The 13,096-nt window shown below is 43.0% G+C and overlaps 1 protein-coding gene across 4 annotated transcripts in view; it reads left to right on the plus strand.

Moving 5' to 3' along the window:
- LOC147906175 (FGGY family of carbohydrate kinase) overlaps positions 1–10,978 on the plus strand; it is a 103,400-nt gene extending 92,422 nt beyond the window's left edge. The window contains exon 14 of one of the 4 annotated variants that reach the window (XM_087383462.1): positions 10,541–10,978. In XM_087383462.1, coding sequence (XP_087239588.1) covers positions 10,541–10,657 — 117 coding nt within the window. In that variant the 3' untranslated portion in view covers positions 10,658–10,978. The remainder of the gene's footprint in view (positions 1–10,540) is intronic. The other 3 variants (XM_087383470.1, XM_087383465.1, XM_087383472.1) reach the window with 3 other exon arrangements.
- The last annotated feature ends 2,118 nt before the right edge of the window (positions 10,979–13,096 follow it).

Below are 13,096 nucleotides of genomic sequence, written 5' to 3' on the forward strand. Positions count from 1 at the left end.
AGTATATGACAAGTATACATTGTAATCTATGTAACGAGTTTGGGGACAATCAAAGAGAGATTTCTACAAAGATTGTCTGAAAAAAAGAAAAGTAGAATAGAAAAGGTAGGATCACCAAAGACTCAGTGGTTTCTATCTTTCCAGAGAGTTTAAAGTGCCCAGTAGTGACCCATGAAAAGAACAACTCAAACTCCAGTCGGGGCGAGGATGAATCCCAAAAAGCCAGAAAGACTTGCCGAAGGTAGCATGAGGAAATCACAATTGCAATTGTTGCCGAAGAAGACCCAAGAAGTCACGGTTGTCGGGGCAGTGCCAAAAAAAAGACAGAGATTGCCTTTAAGCCAAACAACGACGACAAATAGTGGGAGCAATATGTCGGCATGCTAGAAGCTCTCCAGATGGGAGAATTCCCAATAGAATGCACCATGAAAAGACCTTTTATCGAAGAGGGACCTTGGAATGCCAAATGTTCTTCAATCTTTTCCACCACCAATTTGGTAGACAATCCAAATGCCAAATTTGATTTGCCCTAGTTACAGCCCATGGTGGGGGCAAGAGAACTTTCTATAGAGAGGACATTGTAATATTGGAGAGCTTCAAAGGATGAATGGAGGAATGGGATGAAAGAAGAGTCCAATCCTGAAGCCTCTCCTGAAGCTCTAGAGGCCGTATGGGCTGAAAAGGCAGAAGCATACGAGTAATAGCTTGCCATACAGGGCGATAGTGCATTTGTAAACCATACTTGCCAGCAGCCAAAGGAAAGGAAAGCAGAGTGCCATCATCATGAATGCCATCAGCCACAAAATAGATCCCTTTGGAATTAAGGAAATATGAACGTCGGGGCTCTTGCAAGGCCAACAACCCCCCCTGCATGTGATAACCATGGAATGGCTAAAGTATATACAAGTAAAGAAACCATGGATCATGGTTGCACATGTTCATCCAATAAGGGCTATAGCAACCTATGATTATGTAGAGAATCAAGGACTAAAAAGAAGGCAGGATGCCTCATGCTCAATTGGAGGAGAATCACAAGTCGCCGCAAGTGCCCAATCATCATGAGCAATGTGGGATGCCTTCGGAGAATGCTCTGGAGCAACTAAGGGATGTGGAGCTGTATGATTCTTCTGTTGGTTTCTCTTTTCCGAAACGATGCGCTTCTGACATTCAATTATGTCATGGTCAGGTTTCTTGTAGTAATTACATGCTGCTTCTTCCCATTGGAATGAGAAGAAGAGGATGGGGTACCAGATGAGGTCTCGGGCTTGCTGTACTTGTTCCCCCCATTCCCTTAGACCCTATGGTTGGTAGCAAAGGCTTGATCTACATGAGTAGAAGCAGCCCAGTTTGACGACTTTGCTCCTCTTGTAGGAGTAGGGCAACAAGCTGATTAAAGCTATAGTGGTTGGGGTTATCCGTTGGAATGAGAAGAAGAAAGAAAAGAAAGAAAGAGAGTTTATTAAAGTCTTTGGGAGACTGATGGGTCTATTCCAAAAACATTGGAGGCAAAAAACATTGGCTTTTTATCAATCCAAGTGCATGCGACAAGACCCTTTTGATGTGAAAATGCAAACTTGCAAGTACGTCTAAGTTCCTCTTGTCAAAGAAGATGTGATGTTTCTTTGTCTCTAAGTCCTTTCCAAGATTTCATATTTGCATGAAAAGATAACTCTGCATATGTGACCTTATCATAAACATGAAAATAGTAGTTATACTAAGCGTTTGAGTCACATGTTACACAGTTGAATACCAAAATTATGTGGCTACTAAGATTGTAAACATGGCATGGATTCATTCTACATTTAGAGGATATAACCCTCTCATCCAATAATGTTCCAGGGTTGTAAAATTGTTGAAAAGTGGCATTCAAACTCTGTTCATGGGTATGATTTGTAAAAGGTTATAATTTCTTGTCCTCGTAGTAGTTGGCCTTTGTGAGTTGTCTCTAACATGTAAGAAGTGCTTAATTTGTTGATAAGTAGCTTGACTAATTTTCTTTTCATAGGGTGTGAAAGTGAGGGATCAAGGAGGATCAAAGCACCACGAGAGAGAGACATAGGGTAGCAAACACTCAATCTATTGCAATCTATATGATCAACAATACATGATAGGCTTCTTATATAGAGAGAGTCTTTAGAATAGTCAAATCATGTGGGATCCTCTGATCCACATTCCTCCTTGTGGATATCCTCAATTCACATCTCCACACCATGTAGTCCATATCCTAGGCTGGCTACTTTGATTCTTTCCTATACCATACCTTAGCCTCTAATTATGTACTCATGGCACCACAACTCTCAACACCTCTCCTTGGTGCCATGATCCTTTGGCTACTGCAAGGTGGTCAGATGTGAGTTACAAGATCAAATCCTCCCCTGGGTGCTTACATGGCTACTCTCAGGTGGTCAGGTTTGATTTACAAACATATGAGCTGAAGGTGGCAAGGATGCTGCTTCTCAATACATGTTGTTCCTATCATTCTGCTCATGGCTTGATGATGACTCCATGTAGTTTACTTGCTGGTTCTTCAATCTGCAGTCTTCTTCCTTGTGTCCCAGCTTCTTGCAATGGTGACACTTTGGTTTGTTCTTTAGTCTGCAGTCACTTTGATAGTGACCCATCCTTCTGCAATGCTAGCACTTCGTTGATGTTTTACTGAATAGTGCTTGTTCTTCATTATAGCTGTTGGTGTGTTGATGTAGATGTCGACGTCGATGCCTTTAACTCTCTTTCTTTTTCAAGAACAGAGGATACACATTCCTCAAACTTTGGATCGGGCAAATTCTTCAAAGTGGTTGTCAGTGCATTGTACTCTGCAGACATGCTTTTAAGGAGAATTGCAAGTGCATCTTTTCTCCCTACTTTCGTATTTATGTCTTCTAGTTGGGCCATAATGCTTTTGATTTTGTTGACAAATTGTGCCATGGATTCATTGAAGCCCATGTGCATACCATAGAATTCAATCTTAAGATGGATTTCTTGGTTTTTGGCTTTTGCACCAAACACTGTGTTCAACTCATCCCATGCATCCTTGGCATGATCCTTGGAGTCTATATGATGAATTATGTTTGGGCCCAGGTGCAAACCAATGAGTGATAGTGCTGCTTCATCTTTTTCCTTCCAAGCATCATTTTGTGCAGTGGGTATGTCTTCTTTTACAACCAAAGCTTTTGATGCATCAGGAGATACCTCATTTGTGTAGACTAGGTGTGGAATCCTTCTCCAGTGAACTTCTCAATAGTTGGGGTGCGTATTGCCATTGCAAAGGTCTTACCAGTTGAAGATACTTTCAAATCTGACAGTGTCTAATTGCATACAGAAAATATGAGTTGACAGGCACGTAGAGCTCGAAAAATCGGTTATTTTTCATTTTTGGAGCGTGTGCGAATTCTTTCTGGATTATAAGTTATGCCTTGTCGAAGTTCCTGTGAAGAAGAGAAGGCCTTTGTTAATGTGGCACAGGGATTCACATGCAAAATTCCATACTGTGCTTAGCAAGGGTTACTGTGTGCTTAGGTGGCATGATGATGTGGTATTAACCTAACCTTAAGCCTTTAACCATGGTTTAACTTAACCACAGTTAGTTTGACCCTAACCATGGTGAACCTTTACCATAGTTATTTTGACCACAGTTACTTGGCCAGTGAGTTAACTCAACTCAACTAAGGTTACTTGTGATCTGCCACGTGTCAAAATTGTAGGAACCTTATGCAAGAAGAGAGCTTCTCTGCTACATCGCACCGCGGTGAAGAAACGAGGAGATCGTAGGAGATGGCGTCGCCGTCATGCAGAGGCTGGTGGAGTGTAGGCTTGAGAAGGGCGTGCTTCTTGTGAGCCGGGAGCAGGGATAGGCATTGCGATGAACTGGAGCAACCGTTCATTGGAGAATCCATCGGTGGGGTTGTTGCAAGGCGTATGGATATGTAGAGTTTGCCGTGAGCGTCGCTCGTTTTGAGGCTTGTAGATGGAGGCTTTCAAAAGAGCTGGAGTGCTGTTGTGGACGGTAGGATGCGCTGCTTGGAAGCCCGCGTGATTCGATTCCAACCGAGTTGTGGTTGTGTTGTGGCTGAGTTGCAAGGTCTAGTTTGCAGTTGAGGGAGATGCAGCTTTGGTCGTTGATGGTCATCTGGCAAGCCGCTCCGTTGGGGTCGCCTTGAAGCTACATGCAGCCAAGGTTGTTGATGCAAGACTCGCCTGCAATCTATGAGCCGCTGAGAGCCGCTTGTGAGCCGTTTGGAGCTCTCCTAAGGCAAAAGGAGTATATGGAGCTTCTGGGCATCGTTGGGGATCGAATGAGTTTCATTAAAGGCGTTGATGGTGGCTGTAGCTAGAGCTCCTACAGACAGTCGTTGCTGGTGGCTTTGAGTGAGGTGCTATAGAGAGGTCATATAGAATAGAAAACCTCTCTCTTTCCGAATAGAAAACCTCTCTACATCTCTCGAAAACAGGAAGGAGAATAGGATGGATTTCTCTCTCTCTCACACAAAGAGCTCTCCCAAACACTCAAAAGAGAAGAACTAAAATGAATGGAAATTCCTCTCGATGGAAGTGAAGATCACTCGAGAATAAACTCTCAATCTCTCACACTCTCGATCTTTCTTACAAAGGATGGCGCCTTAACTAAAGGTGGGGAGCTCCCCTTAGTCCGACTCACTATGCCCCATCACAGTTTTCTTCTTATCTCTCACCCGTACCTTTCACCCAGCCACCACCGTCCCCGTCCTCATCCGGTCTTGCAACGGCCATGCTCCATATTTTCCCTCATCACTCTCCCCTCCCACCCCCCGTCATACAGTCTCCATTCACTCCACACCCATACACGCTCTATGGTCACATGATCCCATCGGACTCTTGGGACCATGTTCTTTTAGAGAGACACTTCCTTCACACACGAGAGGCAGAGCAAGACCGTCTCATCCATAGCTTGAGCTAGAGATATTATAACTCCAATAAGGAGGTGATGGCCGCGGTGACAGTCCCACGTAGTGGACCAAGAGTTGAGGCAATGGAGGCACAGATAGCCACCATGCAGTCAGCCATCACAGAGACTTCAAGTGGGTGGACGTTGATAAGGACAAAAAGGAAAGACAACCAGGAATTATGTACTTCACCACGTCAGATAGCTGAGACTTCATAGGGATCAGCTACAATGTGGGCTCGTAGATGATGAGCTTATGAACCAGATTCTAGAGTATGTGTCTTTGTACTAGGCACCGAGACAAACCCCCACAAAAAAAACTGACTGAACATGGATCACACAGACTCAAAGAGAGCCAAAAGACTACACAGCCCGAAGCAGATAAACTTAGAACTGAACTTCCCCCCAAAAATCAGAGAACAGTCAGCCTCAGAATACTATGAACCCACAGCCAAAACTCCTAAGCTTCCATCAAGGACAACAGCTCATAACTCTTCACATAGTCATAACTGCACCACAACATCTCCTCCATGTGGAGAAAACCAGCAACACGGCCTCTCTTATCATCACGGAGCATTCAGAATCTGTCTACTCCAAATTTGCAGTCGAGATTCACAGCCAAGCACCCCAAGACTCCAGCAAAAGCAAACAGCCCGTCTCTTAGGCTCCCAACAAGAGTAGGCAGCTCGTAGCTTGGCATATGATCAAGATAGCACCACAACATCACCTTCCTTGTCGCCCAAGGTCCTCCATGCAAAGGTAACTGCCTCACAGCTCCTGTACTTGCTCACAAAGCACCTGCATCTCTCTTCTCCTTCACACCTGCATAGTAGCGACGCCACAGTATCACCTTCTCTGTGATCAAGCCTCAGCATCCATAGCTCTCTTCAAATACGGCAGCCTAACCTCTAATCACATGCCCTCCTTAGCATGATGATCCTGGCCCGTATCAAGAACTCCAGCCAAAGCAACAGTCAGTGACTCGTTCGTCACTTACAAGCTTGCACTCTCCGAACAAGCTTCTAGCTCACATGCAACTAACGATCAACTATCTCCCCTGGACCTGGTGCACACGATCTCCACAGACAGTGTATTCCAGCCTCTCAAAAAGGCTTTTAATAAATTTTCTTTCTTTCTGTCTTCCTGAATTGAAGTGTGTAATTTGCTAAGCTCTATTGGAAATTTGTGAACTCGTTTTACACAAGGTTGTTGATAGCTGTTTTGTAGTTCATTCCTATCAGAGTTGAATGCAAACGGGTACTGGCTTTTTGTCCCTTGTCACTCTTTGAGCATGTTTGAAGATGCTGGCAGCAGCTATGCTTTTCTCAGAAGCTTGAAGGAAAGTTGTGTTTGCTGCTTCTTTCTTTATTTGTGCAAGTCTATGATGATTGGTGCTGTGGGCATTGTGTTGAGAGCCAGGTTTTGGGTTTGGCATGTGCAGCATTTTGCAGTGGTGGCTGGTAGACTTCATCATTTCTATGGTTCCTGCTCCTCTTTGCCGTGTTTGACAGTGGCTCTGTTGAGCTTGTTGGAAATGTTTAAATAGTTCATGGTGTTTGTTCTTGGGGTGCAGTTTTGTTCGAGTCATGGATATGTGTATTCAGAATGTGGGATGTGTAATTCCTTTAGCAAGAAATCAATGAACCTTCTTCTCCTAAAGGAAGGCCATCTTTGGCTCCTTGGTTGTAATGCAGTTTTGTTGGAATCGTTGAGTGATAAACTATGTTTTTAGTACATTAATTCACCCAATATGATTTGGTGGCTAGGATTTTTAATAGTTCCTAGATGGCAGGTTAGACCTTAGGGTCTAGGCTAGACCACCTATGGCTCCATGTCATTGGTAGTGGCTATAGATTTTTAGAGGGCCACATGAGGTGGCATACCATTACACATATCCACCATGGATGAAGCAGATGGGTTTCACATGGCACCATTATATGGTCAATCTAAGGTGGCTTTGCCATGTGTCACTCACCCCTCGACATTCTAGGGCAGCCAAATAGGTGAGAGTATTCACCGCTGCATGTGTTTTAATGCATTCTAAAATTGGACACACTGTCAGTGCCACATAGCAAGGGACTGAAGCCCTAGCTTTTGTGTGAAGACATAGGGTCGCTTCTCTTGTACAACCATTAGTTAGGGTTTACTTTGTATCGTGGATTCATTGTGTGAGCAGCTCAGTTGCTATGTTCTTATGGTTGACATTTATGTGCATCTGATTCTACCTGTACATTGTGGGAGGGCATCACAATCTAGTGACTTTTTGTTAGTTTCACTAAGGGTGGTATTAAGGACGCCGTGATGAAGCTTCATAATGACCGAGCAAAAGATCATGAGGGTTTATGCATTGAATTCATTGTGTATGGGATTAATATCCTAGTCCCGATCCTAGCGAAGCTCTTTAGTGAAGCTGTTTGCCTTGGCTTTCCACGCACCTGGACCCTTAACACCATTTCACCAATTCTCAAGGCAGGGGATCCCATGAACTCGGAGAACTACAGGACCATCATGATTGGGCATGTCATTTCCAAGATCTATGCATTGATACTTGAACAACCACTTCACAGAGATGCAAGGGCTCAAAGCTGAGGGGCAAGACGGGTTGCGACGTGACCATGGGACCATGGATCACATACTCACGCTTAGGTGTATCATTGAGGAGATCATGGCACAGAAGGAGAGTAGTTTATTACTGCTTTGTGGATACGGTACCGAGGCCCCGCCTCCTTAGACAATTGCAGGATCTGGGTTATGACCAGGAGATCGTTTGGGCTGTCATGGCACTTTATGAGAAAGTCTCAGGTAGAGTTCGGATAGGGGCTGGATGGATAGAGGAGATTATTGGGATCAAACAAGGGTGTCCTCTTTCACCCACCTTGTTTGGCCTCTACATAGATGAGTTTGATACCTTTATGCAGACTTTGGGAGGGGGCTGAATGCTCTCTTGTTGGGATTCAGATCTTGTTGTATGCAGATGATGTGGTGCTTTTATCCTCCTTTGCAGTGGGCCTTCAGAGACATTTAGTTGCACACTAGTCCTTTTGTGAGTGACATAATTTGAAGGTTATTATCTTCAATACCGCCCGAGCAGCCATGCATAGAGAACAATTCACCTTTGATGGATTATTAGTTGAGATTGTCTCATCTTACACAGACCTGGAGGTTCTCTTTTTTCCCCCTTATCTACGATGAGACCGGCTATGTAGGCCCATCTCATCAGTAGAGAATATGCTTCTTTAGCCAGGATGGAGAGGCAGTGCGTCCACTTGCACTTTCAGGACTCTCGGACCAAGGCCCTCTTATTCAACTCCTTGGCTTGACCAGTTGGGACGTATGGCAGCCTGGGGGCCTTATCTCTCAGATGTAGAGTGGGCTCGAGTGGAGCGTCTCCAGGTTAACATGTTGTCATGGATGATTCGTAGTAAGCTGTCGGTTCCCCATCAAATTATTCAAGTCGAGTCTAGATCACCCACACTACAGCTTGATGTAGCGTCCAGGTCCATCACGCATCTATATGTGTCAAGGGGTACGGTGATTGCACTTCAGGACGTCACAAATTGACATGGCTAGTATTGTCCTCCTCTATGGCCCTAGTAGGTGAGGGTGACCAGTGATGCTTGTACGCACATATAGGCAGGTTTGAGATATTGAGGCTCCACATGGATAGACTTCCCTCCTTTTTGTAGGTCATTGATGTGCCGTCTCTCCCACTTAGGTATCACGAGGTTAACCAGGTCATACGCGAGGACCTTCTATAGCTACACACATCTCCGGGACCAAGTGAACTCTCAGTGAAGCTTAAGATCATTGCCTACGTATCTGTGATGAAGGTTTTATTGATCCTCTTGGATATACTCGTATTCACCTCCCCCATTCACTGAGGATCTCTATCGGGCAGCTCTGGGTTTCTTCACATCAACTTCGCATTGAGAGTGGACGAGCTGAGGGAGGGAGAGGCGCATATTCACTTTGTGTGAGCTACAGGAGATTCAGAGGAGCATTTCATCTTCAGATGTCTAGTATACTACAAGATTTGAGGCTGCTTTTAGTGTCTCTTTAGAGACAGCTTCCGTCGACTCTCCCGCTTCCTCGACTTCCTAGACCAGAGATGTTTGGCTGCCTTCATTCATGAGGCAGTTAGACATTGAGAGCGCTTATTCAGATCACAGAGACAGGAACGGGATGCACTGGAAGACTCTTCTCATGATCGCAGAGTTTTTCCAGCCGGACCGCATAGGTTATCACCCCGTGGGCCTTTGACACAGACGGAACTTGGAGCTAGTGACACGATATATCCTATAGAGGACCGACACGCCGATTACACTTGGAGACATCCCCTCCATGTTCAGGGCTGGGGCGCAACCGACAGGGGTCACCATAGCCCTGGTCTAATGCAAAGCCTCTGCCAAGAGATCACACTGAGCAGCGCCCATGGATAGTCGGCAGCACCCTATCGCTGATTTTATTCTACCTTTGTCCCACCGGTCGCTAGGTCCTCCATGATATTGGGCCGGAATTTGTGATATATGTGACAGAGGTGATATGAAGGGTCATATTGACATTATGTTATGACTTTGTATTGATGTTCTTATGACTATGTAGCATCTAGCATGTAGTATGGGTGTTGATGCTCACTTAGTTGCTCCACCTTTCAGCTTGTTTGTATCAGGTTTCTCAGTCTCATAGACCCATCGGTCTTCCGAGGACTTTAATAAACGTTCTTTCTTTCTTCCTTTCTTTCCTACACAATTTTGTGGTCACATATGCTCATTGGGATTGTGTGTGGTAGTGTGAGTTTGCCTTGATCTTTGTGTTTTAATACCTTCAGCTGGCGTTTAGGGTGGCCTTTGCCAGAATTTCCATTTTGTATGGATTGCCTAGCACCTGCTATGCTATTATCACATTTCTTCTGGTATTTTTTAAGTTCTTAGTGGCTGCCCATTTTCTCCGTAATAAAGGGCCCCATCTTCACAAACCTGAAAGCAGTTTCCTTTGACTTTGGATTTCCTCCATGGGTACACATGAAAACTAGTGAAGTTGTATGAATTAGCATAACTTTCTTTGGTGGTTTCTCACGTGACATTATCTTGGTGATTTCTGACTTAAATTTTAGTCATTCTGTAGCATGATACCCTTGAGTTCAGTTTTCCTCATTGTGTAGACATTGCTATATGTTATTGTCATTTTCCTCACAATATGTTTACTGTGTATGTGCTTTATGTTTAGCATGTATGAGTCTCATTCATTGCACTGTTTTCTTACATGCATCATGCATGTATTATGCCTTGACATGGTTCATATGACAATAGAACTTACATCTTTATGTCTGGATGTTGACCAAGACTGCATTGTTCATGAGTACCTTTATGACACAAATTATTAAATAACTGTACAATTCTAGTCCATCTATCATTCCCTCAAGTGATGCTTTAAGTCCATATTCACAGGTGGTCATGTTTTGCTGCTGTCTGATTTCTTTATGTAAAACCCATATAGCTCTTTTGTTGTTATGATAATGGACGGAGACAGGAAGGTATACATAATGCTGCTTTTTACTAGCCCCATTTGTAAGCTGGTCTCTTTTATTTGACATTGATAGATGTTAGTTCTCTGTTCTATCAGGTGGTGGAGCCGTCCAAGGATGGACGTGTCAAAAGATATCATGATGCAAAATATAGCATCTTCCGATCTTTATATGAACAACAAGTGTCTTTCCGTGAAACCATGGCATCTGTTTGAAGCTGAAAATTTTCCTTTTCTGCATATGCTTCCAGAATGGAGTGTATCCTTACATGAAACATGCTCATTGAAGTAAAATTAAATGATTTCCGGCTGTTATGTAGCCAGGTCTGATATTCATTGGCTATAAATTTATAGGAGGCTGTGGAAGCTTGACCGAATTCTTTGCTCACAGAATTCCCTTTGGCAACAAGCAAGCTTGACTCCCTCTAGAAAATGGTGATATATATGGTTATCCATATAAATGATTGGAAGCATGAATGCTTCAATGATTTATCGAAGATCAATATCTGTCTTTAATCTCACTTTCCAAAATTGTGTGTATGTTTGTGTCATGCATTGCTTCGAGTGCTTTGTCAAGACCTTTAAACTAGGGGTGTAGCATTCTTTATCTAAGCCACATCAATTCCATTCAATGTGTCTACATGACCAATGACTTTGTTCATTTTTAGTATCTAAGGTACTAGAAATCCCCTGAACCTTCGACTTACTAGTGCACTACCTTTTCCATTGTCAATCTCGCAAACAATTGTTGTTGTCTTAGTATCTAGTCTTTGTTATTTTGCATTCTTGTGTTCTTGATCAAAAGGGGTGGAATAGTTTTATCCAATTGCCTTCTTGTCTAGCCTTTGTGATGCTTATTCTTGTTGCTTGTAGCTTTTATAAAAAATTTCAGTGAATATCTCATTCTTTAAATTAAAAAAAAAGAATTGGATAATCTTTTTACACTTTTTGCTCAAGTTTATGAATTTGCATTTGCAATCTTTCACTATATTCCATTTGTATTGGTCTATCTTCAATTGTTGACCTTTGAGACAAACAATTCATTATTTGGTGAATGTTCATTGATTGTGAATTTGTGCAAGAGTGTTTCTTGGTGAATGTTCATTGATTGTGGATTTGCGCATGAATGTTTCTTCTATCTATGGTTGGGTAGTCGTCTTGTACATCCTGGAAGTTTTTGGGGCCCTTTATGAGCCAATTTGAAGATATTTCCAATTGGAGAGCAAAAAAGGTCCTACCTAAATATGGAGCCCATCTTGGGTCAAGAGCCAATCTATGTATTGAACCTACAGTTGGACGGCTCAATTGTGGTCATAGTTAGCTAGCTAGCTTGTCTCTTACTAATGCGTATTTTTAGGCAACCTACTAGCTTTGGAAATTCTAAAGGGGCAAGGAGACGTAAACTTGTAATTGAACTACTCACCAATTATGGATGCTTGCTATGGCATCTATTCTAAGTTAATCATGGAGACTCTGTTGTTGATAGGTTTAGCCCCTAGTATAGCCTTGTAGACTAGTTAGTGTACTAGTGTGCACTATTAGTCAACTCTTAATTTTTTCCCATGGGTTGATGGGGCTAGGCTTTTAGGGTTAGCCCTCAAAGTGACGTCCATCACTCCAGCTGTACTTCTTACACTTGTGTTGTTGTAATAATCCACAAAGATCATTGTTGGCTTCCTTGCTTCATCTTCTATTCCATAGCTTCCACACAAAGGATTTAGTGGTATAACAACAGAGTTTGAATCTTACGTTGTGCGATTCTAGCAAGTTTGCAAGCTTTCCTTTTGGGTGAAAGTGTGAGCAATTGCTTTAGACAACTTGTCTAGGACTAGCTACCATTTGTAAAAGTTTCTTTGCTTAGCTACGACCTATTCTGGAGATGCTTGGAAGTGTTTTCTTGTAGTGCGACCTATGCTGGATTTGTCTAGAGCTTCTTGGAGGCGTTTTCTTGTAGTGTAAACGGTTTTGAGCAGTCTCTTGGCATTGAGGTTGCTTTCGGAGCTAGTTTTTGCTATTTGTTTAGTGCTTCTAAGCTACATGAGCTATTTTGGAGCCCAAACAACCTACAAAATAGCTTTTTGAAGATGCATTCATGTGATTTTTTTTTTTGGAGTTTAAAAACAAAAAAAAAGTTTTAAAGAAAAAAAAAAGTGAGTGAATTTCGCAGCAGTTCAACTCCCCTTCAAGGTAGTTTCGTGCTTTTTTTTGGTAGTAATACATCTAGAACTGTTTGGTGTTATTTTTCTTAGATTGTGAGCTTCAGTCTTAGTTATGAGGTTCAATTCAGCCCGCTTTTGCTAATTCAAGCTGGTCGAAGGAGTTCAATAGTATTCTATGTAGTCTTGAAGCTCTTTGGAAGAAGCTGTGTAGTCACCTTTGTCTACAGTGGCATCTTGGATTTGTAGCACTTGTGCAATCTTTTCTGTGGGCTTGCCTTGCTCTTTCTCTGGCACATTTGCCTTGACGCCTTAGGTTTTATTTTAGTGGCCGAGATCTTATGAAGCATTATTGCTGGTTTTGAGGTTAGACCTCCATCACATGCACCTGCCACCACTGCACCCAACATGATGGGTGGTGGTTATGTTGCTCCTCGTCCGACTTAGGATCAAGTCAGATGGGATGGTAGAGATGCTCAAGCTCATGCCTTAATGGCAT

Source organism: Dipteris shenzhenensis, chromosome 1 (assembly GCF_047967505.1).
Source record: "Dipteris shenzhenensis isolate YYH24624 ecotype China chromosome 1, Dip_SZ_1.0, whole genome shotgun sequence".
Classification (NCBI taxonomy): Eukaryota; Viridiplantae; Streptophyta; class Polypodiopsida; order Gleicheniales; family Dipteridaceae; genus Dipteris; species Dipteris shenzhenensis.